The 21949-nt window shown below is 48.2% G+C and overlaps 8 protein-coding genes and 1 non-coding gene across 9 annotated transcripts in view; 4 read left to right on the top strand and 5 right to left on the bottom strand.

Moving 5' to 3' along the window:
- The window catches only part of CNG02370 (tRNA (guanine-N7-)-methyltransferase, putative), a 2024-nt gene extending 703 nt beyond the window's left edge, over nt 1-1321 (top strand). Inside the window, exons 4-6 of the mRNA XM_571962.2 lie at nt 1-41; nt 88-736; nt 786-1321. The exon at nt 1-41 is cut by the window's left edge and continues 98 nt beyond it. Of these exons, the coding sequence (XP_571962.1) occupies nt 1-41; nt 88-736; nt 786-1268 (1173 nt within the window). The 3' untranslated portion in view covers nt 1269-1321. The remainder of the gene's footprint in view (nt 42-87; nt 737-785) is intronic.
- CNG02360 (conserved hypothetical protein) lies at nt 1302-2590 on the bottom strand. The gene is made up of 7 exons (XM_571961.1): nt 2331-2590; nt 2185-2275; nt 2030-2126; nt 1866-1981; nt 1724-1803; nt 1570-1665; nt 1302-1502 (listed from the first exon to the last, which is right to left on the bottom strand). The coding sequence occupies exons 1-7, from the start codon at nt 2424-2426 to the stop codon at nt 1380-1382; spliced, it is 699 nt and encodes a 232-aa protein (XP_571961.1). The 5' UTR covers nt 2427-2590; the 3' UTR covers nt 1302-1379.
- A 169-nt stretch (nt 2591-2759) lies between these two features.
- On the top strand, nt 2760-4155 carry CNG02355 (hypothetical protein). Its single transcript, XM_024658627.1, has 4 exons — nt 2760-3093; nt 3143-3202; nt 3251-3418; nt 3470-4155. Exons 1-4 carry the CDS (start codon nt 2853-2855, stop codon nt 4141-4143), a joined length of 1143 nt encoding a protein of 380 aa, XP_024514549.1. The 5' UTR covers nt 2760-2852; the 3' UTR covers nt 4144-4155.
- A 48-nt stretch (nt 4156-4203) lies between these two features.
- Nucleotides 4204-10848, bottom strand: CNG02350 (SSD1 protein, putative). Its single transcript, XM_024657556.1, has 17 exons — nt 10727-10848; nt 8449-10326; nt 7294-8406; nt 6952-7235; nt 6749-6901; nt 6535-6698; nt 6277-6487; nt 6099-6222; nt 5896-6045; nt 5603-5847; nt 5461-5545; nt 5348-5411; nt 5217-5294; nt 5021-5160; nt 4882-4967; nt 4502-4833; nt 4204-4444 (listed from the first exon to the last, which is right to left on the bottom strand). The coding sequence occupies exons 2-17, from the start codon at nt 10213-10215 to the stop codon at nt 4425-4427; spliced, it is 5016 nt and encodes a 1671-aa protein (XP_024513232.1). The 5' UTR covers nt 10216-10326; nt 10727-10848; the 3' UTR covers nt 4204-4424.
- Nucleotides 10849-11533: 685 nt separating this feature from the next.
- On the top strand, nt 11534-13097 carry CNG02340 (conserved hypothetical protein). Its single transcript, XM_571959.2, has 3 exons — nt 11534-12024; nt 12095-12618; nt 12677-13097. Exons 1-3 carry the CDS (start codon nt 11604-11606, stop codon nt 13067-13069), a joined length of 1338 nt encoding a protein of 445 aa, XP_571959.1. The 5' UTR covers nt 11534-11603; the 3' UTR covers nt 13070-13097.
- CNG02335 (hypothetical protein) lies at nt 13096-14433 on the bottom strand. The gene is made up of 3 exons (XM_024658626.1): nt 14042-14433; nt 13894-13987; nt 13096-13833 (listed from the first exon to the last, which is right to left on the bottom strand). The coding sequence occupies exons 1-3, from the start codon at nt 14330-14332 to the stop codon at nt 13118-13120; spliced, it is 1101 nt and encodes a 366-aa protein (XP_024514548.1). The 5' UTR covers nt 14333-14433; the 3' UTR covers nt 13096-13117.
- A 259-nt stretch (nt 14434-14692) lies between these two features.
- On the bottom strand, nt 14693-16050 carry CNG02330 (hypothetical protein). Its single transcript, XM_571958.2, has 3 exons — nt 15872-16050; nt 15566-15766; nt 14693-15507 (listed from the first exon to the last, which is right to left on the bottom strand). The coding sequence occupies exons 2-3, from the start codon at nt 15578-15580 to the stop codon at nt 14746-14748; spliced, it is 777 nt and encodes a 258-aa protein (XP_571958.2). The 5' UTR covers nt 15581-15766; nt 15872-16050; the 3' UTR covers nt 14693-14745.
- A 2246-nt stretch (nt 16051-18296) lies between these two features.
- On the top strand, nt 18297-18402 carry CNG02320. Its single transcript has one exon. It is a non-coding gene; the product is annotated as a tRNA-Ser (tRNA).
- A 707-nt stretch (nt 18403-19109) lies between these two features.
- CNG02310 (chaperone, putative) lies at nt 19110-21906 on the bottom strand. The gene is made up of 4 exons (XM_572184.2): nt 21405-21906; nt 20418-21355; nt 20093-20365; nt 19110-20041 (listed from the first exon to the last, which is right to left on the bottom strand). Exons 1-4 carry the CDS (start codon nt 21831-21833, stop codon nt 19177-19179), a joined length of 2505 nt encoding a protein of 834 aa, XP_572184.1. The 5' UTR covers nt 21834-21906; the 3' UTR covers nt 19110-19176.
- Nucleotides 21907-21949: the final 43 nt, after the last annotated feature.

Below are 21949 nucleotides of genomic sequence, written 5' to 3'. Positions count from 1 at the left end.
AAGGCCTATGTCATTGACAAGTACCTCTTTGGCCACGACGGGTAAGCTAGGTCTTCCTCAAATACACTATCATCTGATATGGTGCAGCTTTGTGTCTGCGTTACATATCCCTCCCTCCAACCCTTCTCTTCTTCTCTCCGCTGGTGGGGACCCTTCTCTTCTCATCTGGAACCCATCCACGGGCAAGCTTCTCACGTCTGTGCCGGTCTGGCCTGCCGTCCTTTCTCACCGTCGGGTCCGCTCCCACCTCCGTCGACACAAGCCTGGATCTAGGAAACTCAAGATGGATCCTGTGCCGGAGGACATGGACGAGGAGAACCAGACGTTCTACACTGCGCCCGAAGGTTACATGTTACCTTCCGGCCAGGGCGTGTGTATCAAGAAGATTGAAAGCGTAAAGATCGGGGGAGAGACTGTTGTGCTGTTTTTCTCTGAGGGTGCGTCGGCCATACACTCGTTTATTTTGCCTACCGATCCCGAGGGCGTCAAGCCTACTGTTCACACCTTGCCTCTCCCCCATCCCCTCATCGATTTCACACCTATCCCTTCAACATCTTCTGCCGACGAAAAAGAAGTTCTTCTTTCGCTCGACACTGCCTGGGATGTGCTAAAAAAGAATCCTGGACCCGGTATTGAAGGCCGACAAGACACTATCCAACGTGATGACCTCTCTGATGAGGAAAAGCGAAATATTTCCAAGATCTTTTCAGTAGCCAGGATCTCTGCCGATGGCCATGTGAGGAAAGCCATCAGACTTGTTTTCTTCAGCTAACCACCGTCTGCAGTTATCACTTGGTGACGCTTCCGTTTATGACTCTCTCGTTTCCAACCTTCCCAGCACTGATATCAAGACTCTGTCCAACGTCAACCTCTACCCTCTCCTTTGTGTCCTCCCTCGCTGGCCTGGATTTGAAGAAGGCGACGAAGAGCTCACCGTCAATACTGGTACCCCCGACACCCCTGGCACCCCTGGTCCTGCTGATGCCGTTTCTCTCGCCCCTACATCAGGTGCTTTCCTCCAGAAATCATACACCCAAGAAGAACTGGAGAAGATGAACACCAAGCAGCTGGGCCGCCTCAAGTCTGCAGGCATTGATGTTGGCAGTATCTTGTTGGCCAGGCAGAAGAAGGCCAAGGAGGAACACAAGGCGCGAAAAGCTGCGGCCAAAGCCAAGGCTGAGGCACAAAAGAACCAGAAAGAAGGAGGTAGGCCGGCGAAGAAGAAAAAGAAGGTGGAGATGAGTGAGGAGGAGTTGGCGAATGCTTAAATTTTATTCTCTTGATCTTAGATGGCTGGATGGTGCGATGCATATGTATATTACATTTTGATTTATGTCCGTTTTTCCCTGTAAAGCGATCTGAAGTATCTACAGCATGACTTACGCCTTGGGCGCAGGAGCAAGACCTCTCAAGGTCAAGTCGTAAACAACGTCCTCGCACCTCTTAAGGTCATATTTGAGCGAATCGAATCGCCTTCGCAGAGCATCGTTTCGTAGGTTCAACTATTAATTTACGGGATGTCAGAAGATCACCCCACATTCAAGGACTCATGAGGATTGAAGGACGCACAAGAGAGTAGCTGGCAAAGATGTCGTTGACAAAGGCAGCAATCTTGACGGGCAATTCAAAGTTTTGCGAGGTGACAGCGTTAATTGACAACCTCGGCTGTACACAGGTTAGCATTTCTTTATATTCTATAAAGAAGTGTAGAAACTTGACATACAAGCTCGTTAACAGCACCGATCACACCTTGAAGATAATCTTCAGCGGAAAGCACAAGGTCCTTGGTCTCTTCTTGTTCCACTGCAGCATAACTACTTCATCAGTACCAAGCCTGAGACCACCCAAAGAAATTATATGCGTACGTCCAATCAAACTAGACACTGTGAAAGCAGGTGTCAACTCGTCATGGAGCATAAATCGAGCAAACACAATGCTGGTCGTGAGGCTCCTCATAATGGGGCCTACTGCATAAAGGTACCTATGCCTTGTCAACGATGATCGATATGGAATAGAAAAGTAAGCTTACCGGTAAAACTCTCCTTGCGGAATGAGTTCAGCTACACCGACCCACAAGGGGGCAATCTTTTTAATCACTTCCAATGAGCTGTTGCAGATATCAGGGTCTACAAAGTCATCAGTAAGCCAACTAGCAAAAGATTGAGGAACACGGGAAGAACTTGCGCTGGGAAGCAGGAGCAGAGTGGATCTTGTTAATCTCACTCCAAGCTGATCGTGCAAGGTCCTCGATAGGTTCAACGGACTCTTTGATTTGCTGATTGAACGTGTTAGATGTCCTTACAGATATTATATTAAAGCAGACACTATACCTTGCGCAAGTTTTGGTCGTTCTCAAGGGAAGCAATTGCTGACGAAAGAGTGGAGCTAACAGATAGAGCCCGAGAGGTTGGTTCAGAAGACGCCATTCTGGAAAACGTGGTCGACGTGGGTATTTGGATGAGAGTACGGTAATTTGGCCAATAGGGAAAGTATGAAACTGCTGTTCTTTTGCGTTATCGAATCTAGATCGGCTGCTAGATTAGTATTGCTGCTATATATATGTCTACTAAGTGTCGTGAACTTAGGAGGGCGTCGGTGAAAGAAGAACGAGAGAAGAATCAGATGCAAAGACTTCCCCCGCCAAAACTCATGACGTCGATTGGAAGAATGTTTTGATTTTCTCTTCGTTTACTCTACTCGTACTGGTTCTCTCACTTCATGATGGTGTGATCTTCTTATGTTATGTATACCAGTCTTATACCGACGTTATCACATCCGCATTTGCGTTCGAAAGACAGATTAATATTCCAACACGCAGTATCCTTGTCTACAGAAGCAGCAAACACGCCACAATGAGCATATTCCCTTTCGGCAAGAATTTATGCCCGGCCTGTAGTCACATGAAAAGGCTGTTTTCTTCGGAATCCTCATCAACACGTCCATCTCGTTCCGTGCTTCTCACTTCCCCAATATACAATCCATCACCTCAAAGTACTACAGCGCCTCAAACATGGATACCTATGAAGCAAAGGCGGAAATCTATGGCGGCTTTAGACCTGAAACCTAAAGAAAAAGAAGGAAATAATCCGTGGAGTAAGTGATAAAAAATGTGCAGTAGCGGGGACAGTTCTGACGGAAGTAGGCCAGATGATCAGGTCACCAAAGAGAATGTGCATTGTCACTCGGCAAACTCTACCTTCAGGTATGTGCAATATCTCTCCAAAAGTATTCCTCCTGACAACGAAGGAAGCTTTCCTCATCAACCTTCGAGCGACTTACTTCCCTTGCCCCCAAGGAGAGAATGAGAACATCCAACTATTACCGAATGCTGTCGCAACGCCCAGCTCCAATAAAAAGGGAAAAGGAATGTATGTTTTGTGTCAAAAAGAAACGATTGATCGTTTAGTTACCGGTAAAGGTGAGCTCCAATCTTCAGTCAGGGCAGCTTGAAAACTTACGAAAAACTGAGGCCCTCACCTTTCCACCCTTCGACAAATACCTCACCTACAAATCCCTCCTAACCTGACGTCCATCATTCACGGCCAACTCCTTTATCGTATCCTCTATGAACTCCGACACATCTATCGACGCCTAGAGGCTCTCCCTCTATGTGGAAATCGGAAGGACGCCGGGAAAGTCAAAAGTGTTCTGCAGTGGTTAAGCAAGGAGGAGATTGAAGATGTCCGGAGCGGAAGAGCTGTTACCGACAAGGATGTTGTTGCCTTTTTCGACGTAGCTGGCCTTACAACGTCAGCTTCTCCCACCATCATACAGGATATCCCCGTACCCTCGTCTCTCGCAAACATCTCACCCGATGTTCCTTTACTGCCCTTGAAAATCGACGACGATCATCCAGGAGATAGAAATACAAGTAATATTTTACCTTTGTACAAGCTAGCTTCCCTTTTCCCCTCCGAACTTCATCCTTTCATTGGCTGCTCACTCCAGGCGATCATTTTGACCGAGAGGCAACGCTTCCCCCCCAATAGTCATCTTCTTGACCAGCGTACCCCTTCAGAGGTTTTAGCTCTCAGAACTTTCGAAACAGACGAACACAATACAGTGCAAGGAAATCTGGGAACACTGTTGGCTGTATCTCTTTGGAGACTGGTATGCTTTCATGGGCAGGCATGGAAAGCTTGAATAGATAGAGTTAATGAAGTATTAAGATTCTTCTTCGAAATCAAACAGAAAATATTGGTCAAACAGAATATACATTTAAAACGCCAGTCGACCTGACCAAACCACTTATTATCTTTCAATTCTTTGTACGACCAGACCAGACTTTTCTCTTCAATTTATGATTGTTAATAAAACGCCCATGAGATATGCTGCTTTTGAAAAACTTTTGACAAACGGATCAAAAAATTGAGAAAGGAAAACATGCGCGTCCACTATTGTAGACTTCCCCCCTTATACTTTTCTTACGTCGCGTACGGATTACCTAAAGGTTTCATTAGCGATGATTTGCGACACCAAGTTTCCTCTAAGAGTGACTCACAAGCATACACAACCAAAACAGGTGGGCTCTTGGTCATGTCACTGGTAATGATGACTGGCAGACTCATTAACTCCTTGACATCCTGAACCTTGTGACCTCCATCTACAGAGCGGAGCCCCTCAAATTTGAGTGGCGAAGGGTGGGCTGACTTTGCATACTGCTTTGAAACCACGTCAGGGCTGTTGCCATCGAACAAAGCAGTGTCATCGGTGGCCTGGGAAGTAGAGGATCCAAGTGCACGTTGTTCTCCATGGGACTTAATCTTCAGTAAGCGTTTGTCCTCGGTGGTATCAGCAAGGTGTGAGATAACATCCTTCGTTGTCCAGTATAACCTGTACCTCGTTTAGCAACCACTTGTAACAATAGATTGAATCGCTTACGATAGGATATCCCGATGCTCATCGTAGACAGCTGTTTCCACGGGCATCTTGTCTACGTGCACCCTTTTTTCAACGCCGAATTCGGGCTTGCATGCCAGTTAGCGAATCAGGTTCGGGATTATCAGCAAAGAAGACTTACAATGATTACATCGAATGCAGTCTCGAGAACGTTTGTCACCCTAGCTTCACGGACAACAGGGCCGTAGTGCTCCGTCAAATCATTAATGAGAATACAAAGGAAGAGATGAACTGATTGCTCTTCGGCCAGCTTGGCGCTCTCTAATCCACAATCAGAGAAATCTTTTGCGAGCGACAAGTGAGGAATGACAACTCACGCTTCTTCATATTACATTGCTGAGCTGCCTTGGCCACTTGATCCCTGTCCATAAGGAACTTTACTTCGTTGGGATTGGCTAAACGGGCAACGTCAGTCATTTTCTTATACAGATACTAACAAGATACTCACGACTTGTCAAACAGGCATCAAGCATGCGGTGGACAAGAACGTCGGCATAACGACGGATGGGAGACTAAAACACGTCAGTTTAACTCCTGCCTATGAAAAAAAGAACGACTCACGGTGAAATGAGTATATAATGGAGTGTTCAGACCCCAGTGAGCGAATTTTGCAATATCCAGCATACCAGCGCAAAAGTATCGAGCTCTGACGAAACGATTTCAGCTGAGCTACAGCGGTCGCAAGTGGTACACGGGTACTCACCTTTGTATAACCTTTTTCCTCAAAAGATCAATGCAAAGGGCAGAGTCGTTGTCTAGCACCTTATCAAATGACTTTTGCAAGGTGCCAGCACTCGTAGGATCCATATCGAAGCCAAGCTTGGTAGCTCGCGCGACAAATGATTCCAGCCTGCGTTCCGATGGAGGCTCATGGCGGCGAAGAAGAGCTTGCTCTGGAAGGGCGTTTGCAATAATGCGAGCGACCGACTGGTTTGTGAGAAGCATGAACTAGATTATAGGATAAGCATTGCACCTCAGTTTAAAAGGCATACGCACTTCTTCCACGATAACGGACGCTTCGCCGTTTTGATACGTCTGGCAATCGACTGGACGACCTTGAGCATCAAACTCGAAGGACACTTTTGATGAGCTAACAACCATCGCCCCATTCTCGATTCGCCTTGCCCGCATTTTGCTGGCAATGGACTAAAGCAAAGCATAAACATACGTATTAGATACAGGTCGCTGAATGGACTTACGTGCAAGGACCTGATATCTCCCTCAATATCAGTAGCTAAATGTATACGGGAAGTCTTAGACCGAGGTAAGGCACCACCCTTTACAACAGTAAGAGCATCGTCATAGGTCAATTTGGCGCAAGATCTAGAGGCGGTTAGCATCTTGGCTGACTTCTTTAGATCGTTGTACCGGACTTACTTTACAATGGTTTTCGCAAACTTCTTTTGCAGAACATTGCCTTCCTCGTCCACGGTAAATATAGCCGAGAACGTTAGTCGTTCATAATCTGGAACAAGACTGCAGAGATCTTCGGATAACAAAGGAGGAAACATCGGAACAGCGCGCTGAACTAGGTAAACGCTGGTGGCACGTTTACGAGCTTCCCGATCAAGCTGAGCATTGGCTTTGACTAAGGACTCCATAAGAATCGTTTCAAAAGACATCAGGTAGACGTACCAAAGAAGGATACATCTGCGATGTGGACACCAACAGTAAAAGTTCCATCTTTATTATCCTTGAAGGAAAGAGCGTCGTCCAAATCCTTTGAGTGGGGTGGGTCAATTGTGAAGACTCTCTCCTCCCTCAAATCCGTTCGAACATCGTATTCTCGCTCTGGGACGCTTCATTTTGAGTGTCAGTCCCAAATCCCTGGCTGGTAAACAATACTCACCTCCACGGCATTGGTGGCAAACATTTCATAGTCATCTCAGAGAACTCCTCAGTGGGGAAGTTACAATCCTTCAGCAAGGCACTTGTCTCAACTTCGGAGTTGCCTATGGCTCCAAGCTCTTCCACAAGAGTGCCGAAAGGATGAAGTGAGGTGCTACAGATTGCTGATCAGTCATGTGCCATGCAAGTTTGTCTCAAACTCACATGGGCCATCGCTTGATTGTAGCCACGAAGAGCTTGTTGCTGTATGCGTCCGGGTTGTCGATGAAATCGGCGGGAGCTTGTTCAGTGGGAATGGCAATTAATGGCACTCGCTTATCCGTTGGCTTGAACCAGACAATCTTTGGGCGTGTCTCAGGCTCTTCTTTCCTGGCTTTCTCGCCCTCCCTCTCGCGACGTTCAAGCTCTTGCTTTTCCTTTGTGGCGGCTGAGGATGGACGGAGAACGCCAAGCTGTCCGGAGAATAACTGGCCGGGCATTCGCTCAACCTGAGACCGGAAACATATCAGACAATTCCACTGCATTATGCATGGAGAAAAAACTCACCACAGCCACGACGTGACCAGCATAAGTAGGCTTTGTGTCGTCATTTACTTCTTCATCGTCAAATAAGGTCAAGCCCTGACCCTCAACCTCCACATCATCCTTCTTCTTTTCAAGCTTTTTCACAGTCGAAGGTTTCAGGTCATATGTCGCGTTCTCTTCCTTCTTCCTCTTCTTCTCCTCCTTATCCTTCTTTGTGCTCCACACCTCATCAACATCGAGCAATTCAACAGCGACAATGTCACCTTCAAGCGCCCTGTTCCTGTCCTTTGAACCACAAATGTATATATCGGCATCCAAAACGTCTGTAGCGACATAAGCGTCGGATCGATTTTTCTTATTGACTCTCAGTACGCCAACAACGAGTTTACCGGCCTGGAGAAGAGGCGGTAATGATGCTTGGGGAAGATAGGGCGCAAAGAGAGATTTGCGTTGAGGTCCCTGAGTTGTCTGCTGCAACTGCATCTGAAATGCCTGTTGTTGTTGCCAGAGAGATTGGCCAACCGGTGCCTGCAAAGTTGTTGCGGCAAGCAAGTTTGGTAACATATTGGGGAAGCTGAACGAAGCCATCTTGGAGTGCCCCCCACCAGCAGCTGCCCGGAACTGTGCCAGAGACTGAAGCTGGGCCTGTGCCGCAGCAAGATCAGCAACTTGGTTCTGACTGCTCTGAGCATTGCCTGACGATGCACCAAGACGCCAGCTGCCGCTTTCAAGTCCCGATCGGCTGCTGGATCGACGATGTCCAGAGGGAGCCACAACATCCTCAGGTATATCATCCGCCAAACCGAAGCCCATACCAGAACCGGCAGCCTTATTGAGAATGTTGACGCTGTGGCGCCTTCCGTGACCCGATGGTATAGGTGGAGGGGGCATTTCGCCGACAGACTTCATTGGACGAGGTTGGCCTTGTTCGCGTTCAAAGTCAACAGGAACTGAAGCTGACGGCAAGCTTGATTGCACACGACGATGGCGGGAGAGGGTCTGAGAAGGCGTTTGCTTCTGTGCGTATGCAGTGTTCAGTTGCGTAAGAGGGTTGTCGCCTTGTTGGGTCAGATCCTGTTGCATGAGGGCCTTCTGCTTAGCTTGGAGGGCCTCGATCTCTTGTTGTATCGCAAACTGTGCTTGTGTGAGTAAATAGCAGCCCTGGAAAAGACTTACCTGCTGCTGTAAAACTGATGACATTTCACTCCCCGTTCTCTTGTGTGCTCTAGCAGCCAGACCTGCAAGTCCAGTGGCAGCGGCACCTCCAATACCTTCGCTTCGGTTCACCACAATAGGCGACCGACTGCTTTGAGCAGGCGACAGCGATTCTCTTCCGGAACCTCGTTCCGACACACTTTCCGTCGCGCCATGCTTCGATTTAGCTCCAAAGGTAAAGGAAGGAGCAAGCTGAGGTCTACCGGTCGGTCCAACGGTATGGGGTTGGAGTTCAGGGGATTCCTCTTCGAATACAGGCTGATCCTGAGGGTGAGCCGCTTCCGCTGCAGCGCGGACGGATGTCCGAGTGGCTTCCTCTTGTTGTAGAAGCAGCTGAGCTTGTTGAAGCTCGAATACTTGTTGGGCCTGCGCAAGCTGAGCGGCTTGTTGCTGTTGCTGAGAGGCAGCTCTTTGAGCTGCAAGCGCTTGGAAACGGGGAGCAATGAAGTTTCCCATCTGCTGGTTCTGGTGCTGTGCAGCTTGCTGGGCTTGTTGATGGGCAAGCTGACTAGCGGCGAGCTGTGCTTGAAGAAGTTGAATGTACTGATACTGCTGTTGCTGAGCTGCAAGAAGCTGCTGTTGTTGATACTGGAAGCTAGCATGCTGTGCAAAAGATAATGGTGAAAGGCTTTCGCCGTCCGCTTCGGCGTGGACTGATAATGGCGTCTGGTAGAATGGAGGAAGAGGGTTCCCAAAGGCCTGGATAGGAGATGGATTGAAGGGAGGGGCAAAGTTCACGCTTGACATGGAGCTTGCAGAATTTCTGCGATGATGGGCCCCGTTACTTTGAGACTGAGAGCGAGGATGCAACTGGGTGAGTGTCGGCATGGTGGTATTGGGAGAGACTGAAAGACCTGATGTTGAGGCAACCGGAGAGAATGATTGGAAGGAAGGGGTGAACGTTGGCGCGTCGGCCTTCAGAGTCTTGTGAGATCCCGAGTTGGGAGCATTAGGAATAGCGATTGGCTCGGTTTTAGCCGAAGAAGAGGAGGGAGGATCCCGAGTGACACTAGTCGACCTCGATCCGGCAGAACTCCCACTTGCAGGTCCAGAGGTGGCAGGTAGGGTCTTTAGATCAGAAATCATCTTCTGCAAGCTCGCAAGAGCATCGCCACCTGTTTGTGATCTGTGCTTCTTGGTTGCAGCCTCCACCGCGGCTTCGATTGCAGTTCTTGGAGCAGACACGGGAGCGTGGATCGATTTCGGCCCGGGTGCAGACTGCGCTGAACCCGCATCCGCCGGCATGTTTTCACCCTCCGAGTTTCGCGACACAGTACGCGAGGATTCGTTTGTACTGGTAAGATGCGGTTTTCTCCCGGAGGCCGACCTTCTCCCTTTCTGACTGTTGTTCTTCTGAGGTTTTTCGACCTCCGAAGAAGCGCCTTTTTTCTCACTTTCCTTCTCCTTATCCTGGTTCTTTCCTTTCCCTTTTCCTTTCTTGCTTTGCTGAGGTACCTCTCCACTCACACCCAAACTCACACCACCGCTGATTGTGGTTGTGGGGCCGCTCTGCCTCTTTTTATCGCTTCGTCCACTGTCTGACTGGCCAGAAGTGTTTGAGTTGGTTCGAGACATGTTAGATGATCCTCCATTTGCATTTTTACCACGACCCCTAGAAGAATTACTCTTTTGAGAGTTTGCAGAACTTGGACGAGAAGGATGGGCCGGAGGGGGCGCAAGGGTGGCTTGAGGCTGATGATCCGGAGTTGGGGACACAGGATCGGCCATGGTGCCGACTAATAGAAGAGCGATTTGTTGATAAATAAATGATGTCCAGCGTGAAGACGCAGCGATGCTGATGTTTTAGCAAAGGGTGATTGCGGTTCACACTACTTGGCTCTGAAGGAATACCAAATTAGCACTAATAGCAAGCGCGTTGACTGGTAATATAGTTTGAGTCTGACCGAGACGAAAAGCAGATGCAGACAGCGAGGAGCTAGGGATAAAATATTATTGTCCGCTTCAAGCTTGTATTGCTCAGGCATGATTTGGGGAAGTCTGCACTATTGCCCACATCACCCATCTGAAGATTTCTCGCGCCTTGCCCAACAAGCCTCAGCGGGGCATAGAAATGACATAAAGACTCGTCGCCTGCAGTCATTCACCATAGGCGCCGAGCGTAAAACAGCTCGAGTGCTTTGCCATAGCGGTCGAAACAAAAAGTACCATCGCACCCACTCACGCGCAAGCGCACTGTGGCAGTTGCCTGTACACCGCCACAAAACAACGAGGTACTCACGTGTGTCTGCTTACGGTTGCGAGTGGCTGTGGTTGTCGGCTGACTGGTGTTTGAGTAAAGATTGTAGGTAAGGGTGTAAGAGGTTTGGAAGGAAGGAAGGAAGAGGATGCCGGATACTGTACTGGATATGTTGGCAGTGGCTCGTTGTCTGGCCGTTCTCAGCTGGTCGAGATGACGCAAAGGCAGCCCGTTCGTGGTGGCGTCGACAGACGCGTCAAAGCATCAGCGAGTGTGGCACATCCCAACGGATCGTCTGTTAACTATTGCTATCTTATTTGTCATTATTAATTAAGGAGTTAATACACCGTTCCACATATGGAATTTTAATTATTTGTCCGTCGTTCGGACAAAAACCATTCCATACATGGAAAATTCAAACTTGCCCAAAAAGGAAATCCCCCATCTGTAACATCGTCGTCATAGTTCCGGAGCAGATGTATAACCTTCTTCCAACACCGACGATGATATTTCCTCTACCTTTAATTTGCTTCCACTTTCCACCTCGCGTCTGCACATCATCCCTCGCTCCACATGTAAAAAGCTACTATGTCCATTTCAAGTGCATTCTAACATACTTGGGCGTCCCAATCATTGAACCTATTAGGGGTAGACAAAATGCAGCTCATTGTTATTTTTTATTTCTGTTAGGGAAGCAAAGGGAGACCTGATTTCAGGGTGGAGGCTTAGGAAATGACGACAGAGAGTCTAGAACAGGCCCATAGGAATTAGTGAATTTGCTTCGCGACGCGAGTGACCTCGACAGAGACGCGTCTGTCTTTGCAACATGATAATCGCGTCTGTTGCGTTCTGAATCCTATCCTCTTCAACATCCAGCGCTCCAAGAGCAGTTTACCACCCTAAGAACAACGTAGTGAATATGCCAAGACGATCAGCTAAGTATAAAGCGACAGCACGAGCCAGAGAGCTCTATCGAATGGCGACTATCCTCAATCATAAGCAGCTCAAGGCCAGTCTGTCCATTCCGTATCATGCTCTCAGGACATCTCGTTACCTCAATCGTCCGAAGAAGTATGGTCAGCTTCGTAGTAGGGATGCTGTTGCCAGAATTACAAGCATTCATGAGATACCAGATGAGGATTTCCGCCGCAAACTGCGCGTCAACCATACGGAATTTCGAAAGCTTCTCTGCCTTATCAAGGACCATCCAGTTTTCGTCTCTCATGGTCCAAGAAAGCAGGCGAACCCCCTTTTACAGCTTACAGTTGCGCTCTATCGACTGGGACATTGCGGATGTGCTGCGAGCACTTTTGAGATAGGAGAGCAGTTTGGGGTGTCAGGTGAGTGCCCACGCCACACTGCATCCAGAAACATTAAACCGTTTCTTCGAGATTGATTGTTATCCATCAGAGGGCACGTCGGCCATATGGACGACTCGGGTAATCAAGGCCATCCTGTCATTGGAGCGAAACAACGTATACTGGCCAGATGAAAATGAGAGGAAGGCTATAGACAGGCACTTTGAAGAGGAGGAGGACATTCCTGATGGATGTGTGGGGATTATCGACGGCTTCCATGTTCCCTTCGCTTACAAGCCTGCTCGCCATGATGCTGTCGATTTCTTTTCATACAAAGGGCGCTACGGCTTCAATATCCTAGGAATTTGCGACCATTTGAAGAGGATTCGGTACTTCCAGTACGGTTATCCTGCTTCTGCTCATGATGCTCGTATCTTCAAGAACTGTTCTCTCTTTGAAGAGGCTAATGCCGACGCTCAGAGTAACAGAGAAGCCATGTTGCAAGGCCGAGCTGTTCATTCAGAAATGATCAGTCAAGGTGAATATCTTTTGGCAGATTCGGCATTTCCTGCTGGGGATTGGTGTGTACCGCTTTTCAAGCGTCGGAGAGGTCAGAACGACCTTGATCGGCCAGAAGTAAGTTTATTTGTCCGCATATCTCATGTATAGACCTACATGCTCATATATACAACAGGCCAAGTTCAATAAGAAGTGTTCGAGTGCCCGAGTCAAGATTGAGCATGCCTACGGAATCCTCAAAAACCGCTGGCAGAGTCTTAGGAGCCTTCGCGTGAAGATTCGCAATGTCAGAGATGAAGGCGTTGCGACATGCTGGATCCGGGCCTGTGTGGTATTGCACAATCTGCTCATTGACACAGGTGATTGGTACAATCGACTGGATGGTGACGCTGATGAACCTGATGATTACATCGACATCGAAAGGATGCAAGAAAGGATGGAGAGGGTGTTAGAGCGGCACAGGGAAGAAGAGGAGGATGAGGCACGTGATGCAAGAGATGCTTCGAATCTCACGCGAAAGAGGGTGATGGAGCGAATGCAGGAAATAGAGCGCAGGGATCTTCTATGATCATATCTGCAGGGGAGAGGAAGAGACGACTGAGAATGCATATCATAATTATAGAGAGGGAGCTCCAGGCTCAGGCCCCACCATAACTTTCGCCTCCTCCCAACTTTTCCCAGACCTCATCAGCATCTCCATCTTCCTGTTCCAACTCTCCGCCAACATCTTCATCTTTTCTGTCGCCGCATTCTCCCGTGCTATCGTCACATTCTCCTGCGCGATATTCATCATGTCTGCATGATGTTTCTCCTGCACGGAGATTTTCCGTTCTTGAACGGCCAATAGCTCCTGATGCCGCCGATCGTCGTTGCCCTCCTGCCTCATGACCAGCTCATCCATCTTGTCATCTGCCGAGACAGCCTTTGCCTTGGAAGACCTTATGGATGCTCTCTGGCTCTGGGTTTGGGCTCGGATTGGTGTAGACACTGAGCCCAGCACAGATGAGGACCGTGCAGGTTGAGACGAAGAGCGGCTCTCCCTGCGGATAGCTGCAATGATTGGAGCATCTGCCTCTGACTCGGTCTCGCTAGCCTCACCTGCACCGTCCCCAAAGAGACCACCATCCTCTCCTGACAACTCATCTTCCGAGTCATCAGCAGCCATTTCGCCCCTTTGGCGCTCTATCAAACCATCGAGGGCAGCGAGATCTCTGTCGGGACGATTGAGAGAGGCGTGGAGGGTCGAAGAGGCGTGGTGGGCAGTGACGGAGGCCCTGTCGCCAAGGACAGGTAAAAGGATCTCGTAGAAGGGGCAAACCTTCTTTCGTTGAGCTATTAATGTTCAGTTAGCCACGACGTGCCCATGCTGCCTGCCAAAGTACTTTTACACACCAAGGAGACTCTCGTCGTCGATCTCCATCGCCCCAGCACCAGTCCCGGTCCCTATCTGGGATGCCTTAGTGAAGCTCTCGACAATTTGATTGATCTTTCATCATATCAGCGCTCATGAGCATACCAAAAACGAAAAAGACATATTTACTTTGAGAGCAACACTTTGAAACTGGCGTCGACTGTCGCAGCCATTGTCAGTAAGGTACTGTAGACACTTTCTCGACCAAAAATCCTTCTTCTCATGACCAGTTTTCCAGTTATGAAAGTTGGGGAGCCTTCCATTCTCAGGAATGGTTGACAACCATACAGCAACGTGCTCCTCTGCCGAGACACCATCGCTGTTGGTATCTGTCGCCCATTGCTTGTTGGAGTTTCGCTGCTTCTTCTGAGTCGCCTCAGACGCTTGATTCTCGTTCTCGTTCTGCCTTTTAGGGGGCATGATTGGTGATTGTTGAGATGAACGGAGTCTGAGATAAAAATAAGTCAATGGTGGAATGTGTAAGATTTCTAAGAGAAAAAAACACGTTACGCGTCTTGAAATCATGCATTCTGAAGCACGAAGAGCGAGTTTGAATTGTCAAATGAATTAAACGACCTCCAGAGGCCGTTTAATTCGAACGGCTTTTTTCAAGTTATTTCAAGAGGAATTTCCTTTCATGGTAAATCCGACTCGGACTTCTGCCAATTCAATTCCAGGGTTTTTACGCCACAAAGGGTTCAGGAATGTCATTTTCCCTGAGGGAATTGGCAGCTCGTTCATCAATTCAGAATTATCATCGAAATAGCATGCATTTTGTCTACCCCTGATATTTTATTAGTCTGACAGATTTTTGCTTTCTGTACCCTTGTTGCTCACCGATTCCTAACTTGCTTCTTGTCTTTTGGATTCAATTTCTTATACTCCTCTTGAGGCATTCCCCATGGCTGGGGATCCTTTTCATACTTTCTATCCCCAGTAATCTTCCCGGATGGCATGTCTTGCTCGTCATCCCAACTGTCAAAACTTTGTTCTGAACCTAAGCTATGCCGCTTTACCCCTTTCGGAAGGGTGGCCGGTGTCCTAGGAATGCTACTTGGGAAAGAAGAGCTGGAAGGTGATGCTGAGGGAGGTTGCATGTTGGGAAGCAGGTGTGCAGTAGGCGAGACAGGCGATAGTTGGTGAAGATTAGGAGAAGACGAGTAGCCAGGTAATCTTGGAGGATCATGGTAGGAATGTGTTATTTGAGACCGGGAGTGGGAAGTAAGGGGTTCGTTTAAACCCATCGGGGAGTGATTCGTATACTGGAAACCTGATGCGGTACCCGAAAGAGCAGAAATATGTGAGTAAGAAGGCATGCTGTGCGCCATACCATGGGGGTTTGACGGTGGCAAATTGCCCCCCGGTCCATGGTAAGGTGAATATAATGAGTGTGAGAATGAAGGAAGGTTGTTGCCTCCATTTTCTGGTATTTGATGGCCGTGGGGCGGGGGGGGCGGTAAAAATGTGGGCATCTGAGGTTGAGCGGCCGATCTTCTGGGGGTCCGATCAGAGTATTCGTTGGTAGATGATGATGTTTGTCGAGAAGAAGTTTGCAATGAACCTTGGTTGTAATAACTAAATGAACTCTGGGCTGGCTGGAATAAGGCCATCCAGTGTCAGCACTGACTAATGGCGGCCCCACCTATTACCTACCCAGCTTGACTCCATTATCGCCGATGGAGCCGTTGTTGGTTCAAACAATGGCGTAGACGTGTGGTTCGAATGGAGATCGATCGCTTCTCTATCGCCAAAGCTTGTGAAATTGCTGGTGGTGACCAAGTTATGGTCGATCGGGGAGCGGAGTTGCAGTACGGAATGAGGGGGAATTTCTCTCGGCAATGGTGAAGTTGTTCTCTGTAACAATAACATATTGGTCGTGCAGTCAGCTTCCCATCAACGTCGGTTTGGGTATCACCGATCACAGGAGGGATGAATCGTTGAAAAAGCAGGTGGACGCACAATATATCCAGATAGCTTTGTCAAAGGATTTCGTCTTTCCTGTCTGGCGGAAAGGGTGAGAAGATATTCAGCTGCTAGAAGGCACAAGATCAAGGGTAGAAATGAAGGAGAGAAGGATTGTCCTCAAATCCGCGGTCCGAAATTGAAAAGTGGGGAAGGAGGCGGAAGACAAAAATAAGATATTCACAGAAAAGGGTCCCAAACATGGAGTCCCCGTATGGGAACGCGAAGAACAATGCACTTATTAGGGGGCCTGACTTCCGACAATGAACTAAGACTGAGCGAGCTCGAGACAAGACCTTCTATGGCCGAAGAACGGCCATAGGGCATTTGCCCTGCGATCTACAGTTTTCTGTGGGAAACAATCGTCACCAGAGTGAATGGAGAGGATTTCTGCCCGTGTTCGGTGTTCGCATCAAAGAAGAGGCAGGGGAGCAGAACAGGTCGGATTGTTGTTTCCCTTCACACTAGCATGTGATGGGGCGGATGACGGTTAGGCTTATCATGTGAAAGTGCGGGGCATCGCGCCTCGGTCATAACCGCATTTGAGTCATGAGTCATCGACAAACAGGTACTGGTCTATAATTGAGCAGAAGCCCGTGGAAAGCCAAGAGGAGGGATAGGGAATTTACTACCGCCATAAAATAGCCAGGATAGGGAATTTACTACCGTTTGGCCTGGACTCACCTGATATGGCGAAAAGCTAGAAAGCTAATTTCTCTCCGTGATCTCCGCCCGCTTACCGCTAATAGCCTCCACCTCATGGCGCTTTGCGTGAATTAATATTGCACAGGAACCTTCAGGAGCGCATAAGAGAACAGCAAGGGTGAGGGCGAAACAAGTGCCCTGCTACCGCTGGGCGGTGACCCTCTAGCTCTTGGCTGCTGTAGTCTTTAGGGCCATCCCTGGTGAAGAAAAATCCGAATTTACCAATGTGGTTTCCCTGCCCACCGTCTCTTCAGCACCGCCTCTTTGAACTGACGATAATTAGCGATAAGAAGCGTGTCGTATTCCGTTGCTCATTTGACATTCGACATCCGGGCATTTTCAAAGACAAATGATGAAGCATATAGTCACTGTAGACTGTAGATTGTGATTACTAGATGGTTGACAGTTGAGATCTTTCATGGAATGCGTGAAAGGTGAAAGAGTGGTACGTAAGGAGTAAGTACCTGGACCCTTAATCAGGCTCCAGGTTCCAAATTCCCAATCCTTCGCTAGGTCATACCTGATCATGTTCGGCATGGCCCTGCAACAACACATAAAAGGATCAAGTTTACACGGACAAGCATGACCAGTAATAACCGGTGACTGTTCGCATCATATAATCTTCGATCACCAGTACCTATTCAAGTAGTCAGTGGTCACCATGTTGACCGCTTAATAACCTTCTGACTTTGACATGTAGCCTGTACCTGCTCGTCATGTGTCTTTTCATTTGTTGTTGCACGGTGCGAGTGACATCCGTAACGCATAGTGGATGATGGGTGATGGGAAACGACGGGATGACTTGCTTTGGTAACTGAGGAGTGCCTGTGTTTTAGTTGGGCTCGAAGTCGTAGTATATACACGGGAAGTACAGTAGTATGTGTGTGATGTTATCCTCCTATTGGAATAATCTGGAAACTGGAAAGGTGTCTGCGGTTGTCGGAGGTTGAATAAGCCCATAGACAACAGAGAGTACAAGATAGCTCGCATCCCATGCACCACTAGCCAACAACAGGGCGATCAAGAACGAAGGGAATCATGGGTTGTGCTTGTCGCTCCGTCCTAGAAGCTAGAAGTTAAGGATAATGAGATACTTTTATTCCAGGCTCCAGACTGCAAGTCATCGTCGTCACACACTCTTTCAGTTAGACTATTTCAATCAATCATCAGGCACAATCGCGACCGATTCATCAAAAAAGACGGAAACGAACAAGGAGTCAGAAGAATTAGTGATGATGTGTCGTCCATCTGTATGCGTATGATGATAGATTTGTGTCACATGTGAAACTCTATTATTATAGATGGCATAATAGAAGGTTCTCGCCTTTGTTATACTGTTCGTAGGCTCGACACAAGCCCGTCGAGGGACATTGACCGGTCTCCGACGAGACTGGAAGGTCCGAAGAGGAGCCTGACGCCGACGCAAACTGCAACTTTTGGCGAGGAACATCGAGGACCGTCGGGGTGATTTTGGCTCTTTTTCAATCATTTTCAAACGGCCGTTGCTTATGCATACGGAGGTAACAAGACGTAACAATTCATAAGATGATACAACAGAATCAGGTCTCTCATCTACGGGAAGGGTATTGGATAGTCCAGTTTCATGCATCGAGGGGCTGTATGGAGCCTACATTTTGGGCCACAACGCCTGAGCGACCTGATGATGCTGACAACAACAGGGATAAGTATCAACAAATGGAACTTCACCATAACCGATGATACAGTCGGATAGTGGTTATTCCGTCACATTGCTATGGTTGCTTAGGTAATCAGATTATGATGTGGTGCCTTCGGGCGCGTGAGTTCGAATCTCACCTGTGTCAATCTTTTTGCGTTTTTCGCCTTCAGTTTTTCTTGGTCCTGCTGTGTGGATAATAGTAAAAGTACATGTTAATGTTTTCATCATTCTTTTACATCCTGCATTTCACTTTCTAGCTCTGTTCTCTCAGCAAATAGGATATTACGAAATCGGACAGTCTCCATAAACGAAAGATGCCTCAACCTCCGCACCTGCTTTCACCATCGATCATCGCAGAGCGACGAGAACCTTCTCGTTTCCTCCCCTTTCATTCCGTCAATTCCTTCTTCGAGCCAACTCCAATACCTTTCCTGAGCACTACTCAGCGCTTTAAAACATTCGTTGACAGTCCAATCCAGACAAAAGTGAACAATGTCATTTCGTGAGAGAGATGAGTCGATCAAAAGAAGAAGGAAAATTCATGGACGTAATTCGTAGATTTTTAGCCTAGGATCGCAGAAGATCAATAATGTTGCCCAAGAGGTTATTGACACCTCCTTGAGGTTCAAAGTGGGATCATATTGAGTGTTATAATTGCAAGAGAGGGAAGGAGATATTGAGAGGAAGAGACTGTGAGAAGAAGGGTAGAAGAGTAAGAAAGGCAACAACAAAGAGCCGACGCAAAAGGGACAGAAACTGTTTGAACTGTTGTCGTTCGCCGGTGATTAATTATGTGACGGCGGATATGTGTGAGCTCAAAGCTTTCCCACCGAACATTACGGATCAATCATGAGAAGTGGTGTTCATCTCAGCTCATTATAAAACTACAATTACAATGCAAACTTATGCAACATTCAAATTAGTAATAAACCGTCCTTCTCGGGATATCTTCATCCCCTTCCTCCTCCACCCCGTCCTCGAGGATATTCAATGGCCTAGACTCTGCCTCTGTAGACGCTCCTCTGGCAGACGGACTAATATGATCGCCACCTTCTTGAGAGGGATGAGGAATGTTGGGATTAGGCGCACTCGAGATTTCCAGTCTCTCCCCTTCCAACCTAATATTAATAATGTCTCCATCCTTGATCGTACCATCCAACAATCTGCCAGCCACCTTGCTGATCACTTGATCTCTTACAACCCTTCCAACAGCCCGCGCGCCATATTCTTCAGAGAATCCCTTCTTCGCCAGCCAAGCTCTCGCGTCATCACTTACTTCCAAAGTGATACGTCGTCCATCAAGTCTAGACTGAAGCTCACTGAGTCGAAGAGAAACAATATCAAGGATGACGGAAGGCGGAAGCTTGTTGAAGATGAGAAGTTCGTCGAGACGATTGACGAGCTCAGGACGGAAGAAGCGACCAACATGGGAGAGAATAGAGGCCCGGGTGGCTTCGGTAATGGACCCATCGGGATGAGTCGCGTCAGGCTCATAGAGCGCTTCTGATCCAAGATTGGAAGTCAAACAGATAATCGTGTTCTTGAAATTGACCAGTCTACCCTGACCGTCGGTCAAACAACCTTCATCAAGGATCTGCAGGAGAATGTTGGCAACATCAGGGTGTGCCTTTTCAATCTCGTCAAATACTACGACAGCGTATGGTCGACGGCGGACGGCTTCAGTCAACTGACCACCTTCTTCATAGCCGACAAACCCGGCAGTCGCACCGATAAGCCGGGATACAGTGTGTTTATCGTGGAATTCAGACATGTTGAGTTGGATCCTACACAGTTATGGTCAGCATTGCTCCTCGGAATCAGACGGTATGCCTCACAAAGCCCTCTTTTCATCGGCAAATAAAAACTCGGCAAGACTCTTCGTAAGTTCAGTCTTACCTACACCAGTAGGACCGAGGAACAAGAATGAAGCAAGAGGTCGGGTAGGCGCTTGAAGACCCGCTCGAGAAAGTCGGACGGCATCAGCCACGGCGTGAATGACCTGATCTTGGCCAACGACGCGTTGTTTGAGAGATTCTTCCATATGTACAAGACGTTCACGCTCGCCCTTGAGGAGATTGGCAACAGGAATACCAGTCGACTTGGCAACCCTACATGAAATGTCAACGACGGCCTTTTGTGGAAGAGTAGGAGTATACGTACACAACTGCGATATCCTCACTTGTCACCCTATCACGGACGGCCATACCAGGTTCTTCTTCATTTTCCGATTTCAACTCTGCCTGAGCCTTGGGTAACTTGGCCTGCAGCTGGGGAATTGTCGAGAATCTCAATTTGGACGCCTTTTCAAACTCCCCATTTCTCTGCGCATTTTCCAAATCAACGTTGGCCTGCTCAATCTGTTCCTTAATTCCCTTGATCTCCGCTACACGTTCTCTTTCCTGAGCCCAAAGATCCGCCAGACGTCGTTGTTCTTGCTTCTTCTCCTCCAATTCCTTTTCTACTTTCTCCATCCGACTGACTGAAAAAGGGTCCTCTTCATTCTTGAGGGATTCTCTCTCAATCTCAAGAGTGACAGTTTCTCGATCGAGCTTTTCAAGTTCGGTAGGTCGTGATTCTTGGGCGAGTTTGAGGGCAGATGAGGCTTCATCGACAAGGTCAATGGCCTTATCTGGAAGGAATCTATCAGAGATATATCTGTCTGAATAGACGGCGGCAGTAACTAAGGCCGAGTCGGCTATCTGCACACCAAAGTGTACTTCAAATCTTGACTTTAAACCTCGCAGAATAGAAATGGTCGACTCAACACTAGGCTCGTTAATCATGATGGGTTGGAAACGTCGTTGAAGAGCTGCGTCCTTTTCAATAGACTTGCGGTACTCGTCAAGTGTAGTGGCGCCAACGAGCTGAAGACCACGGGCGAGGGCAGGCTTGATCATGTTACCAGCATCAAGAGAGCCTTCAGCTTTACCAAGGTTGAGAAGTGTATGGAGCTCGTCGATAAAGACAATAACGTTGCCCTCTTCTTCCTCAATATCTTTGAGAAGTGACTTAAATCGAGATTCAAATTCTCCTCGAACGCCGGTACCGGCCATAAGAGATGACAAGTCGAGAGTTAATAGACGTTTGCCATGTAATGACTACAAAGTCTTATCAGATTTGACCTACATGTGAAATGACTAGACGTACCTCTGGCACCTCCTTATTCACAATCCGCGTAGCCAGTCCTTCCAAGATCGCAGTCTTTCCAACACCGGGAAGACCAAGCAATACCGGGTTACTTTTAGTTCTCCTACTCAAAATCTGGATAGTCCTTCTAATCTCCTCGTCTCTTCCAATGGTAGGGTCGAGTTTGCCATCCCTTGCCAGCTTAGTAAGGTCGATGGAGAACTGCTTCAGTGTCTCGCCCTTTTCAGGTTGCTGGCCCATCATGCCTCCCCCGGGAAAGCGCATTCCGCCAAAGCCGCCACCGGGTGGACCACCTGGGCCGCCGGGCGGAGGACGTGGAGGACCTTGGGCATAGGTACGGACAAATCCTAAAGCGACGGCGCGGGTGGCGACTGAAGGGCGTGGGATAGATAGGCGTGCTGTTCTTATGAGATGTTTTCGTGCGAGCATGGTGGAAGTGTTGAGAAGGGGGGAGAGGGGAATTCGTTTGGAGAGGGGAATTTATAGGCTACAACGAACGAAGTCGTTAAGTGTAAGGAAAGTTCGAGCAAGATCGGGATAACCCG

The sequence above is a fragment of the Cryptococcus neoformans genome, assembly GCF_000091045.1.
Source record: "Cryptococcus neoformans var. neoformans JEC21 chromosome 7 sequence".
Lineage (NCBI taxonomy): Eukaryota > Fungi > Basidiomycota > Tremellomycetes > Tremellales > Cryptococcaceae > Cryptococcus > Cryptococcus deneoformans.
Note: the sequence above shows the minus strand (reverse complement) of the source record. Positions and strands in the feature narration are given on the sequence as shown.

Bases quoted from the DNA above. Each gene is read 5' to 3' on its own strand.
- CNG02310 (XM_572184.2), bottom strand. From the start codon at position 21,833: ATGCTCGCACGAAAACATCTCATAAGAACAGCACGCCTATCTATCCCA. The intron at 20,366-20,417 runs GTACGTATACTC...CATTTCATGTAG, and splicing joins AGTGAGGATATCGCAGTTGT to GGTTGCCAAGTCGACTGGTA. The intron at 20,042-20,092 runs GTGAGGCATACC...ATAACTGTGTAG, and splicing joins GCCGATGAAAAGAGGGCTTT to GATCCAACTCAACATGTCTG.
- CNG02350 (XM_024657556.1), bottom strand. From the start codon at position 10,215: ATGGCCGATCCTGTGTCCCCAACTCCGGATCATCAGCCTCAAGCCACC. The intron at 5,161-5,216 runs GTGAGTTGTCAT...ATTGTGGATTAG, and splicing joins GCAATGTAATATGAAGAAGC to AGAGCGCCAAGCTGGCCGAA. The intron at 4,834-4,881 runs GTAAGCGATTCA...AACGAGGTACAG, and splicing joins GAGCATCGGGATATCCTATC to GTTATACTGGACAACGAAGG.
- CNG02340 (XM_571959.2), top strand. From the start codon at position 11,604: ATGCCAAGACGATCAGCTAAGTATAAAGCGACAGCACGAGCCAGAGAG. The intron at 12,025-12,094 runs GTGAGTGCCCAC...GTTATCCATCAG, and splicing joins AGAGCAGTTTGGGGTGTCAG to AGGGCACGTCGGCCATATGG. The intron at 12,619-12,676 runs GTAAGTTTATTT...TATATACAACAG, and splicing joins ACGACCTTGATCGGCCAGAA to GCCAAGTTCAATAAGAAGTG.
- CNG02355 (XM_024658627.1), top strand. From the start codon at position 2,853: ATGAGCATATTCCCTTTCGGCAAGAATTTATGCCCGGCCTGTAGTCAC. The intron at 3,203-3,250 runs GTATGTGCAATA...CAACGAAGGAAG, and splicing joins TCGGCAAACTCTACCTTCAG to CTTTCCTCATCAACCTTCGA. The intron at 3,419-3,469 runs GTGAGCTCCAAT...CGAAAAACTGAG, and splicing joins TCGTTTAGTTACCGGTAAAG to GCCCTCACCTTTCCACCCTT.
- CNG02360 (XM_571961.1), bottom strand. From the start codon at position 2,426: ATGGCGTCTTCTGAACCAACCTCTCGGGCTCTATCTGTTAGCTCCACT. The intron at 1,804-1,865 runs GTACGCATATAA...GTTATGCTGCAG, and splicing joins AGTGTCTAGTTTGATTGGAC to TGGAACAAGAAGAGACCAAG. The intron at 1,503-1,569 runs GTGCGTCCTTCA...GTAAATTAATAG, and splicing joins TCTTTGCCAGCTACTCTCTT to TTGAACCTACGAAACGATGC.
- CNG02335 (XM_024658626.1), bottom strand. From the start codon at position 14,332: ATGCCCCCTAAAAGGCAGAACGAGAACGAGAATCAAGCGTCTGAGGCG. The intron at 13,988-14,041 runs GTAAATATGTCT...ATATGATGAAAG, and splicing joins TTCAAAGTGTTGCTCTCAAA to ATCAATCAAATTGTCGAGAG. The intron at 13,834-13,893 runs GTGTGTAAAAGT...GAACATTAATAG, and splicing joins CGACGACGAGAGTCTCCTTG to CTCAACGAAAGAAGGTTTGC.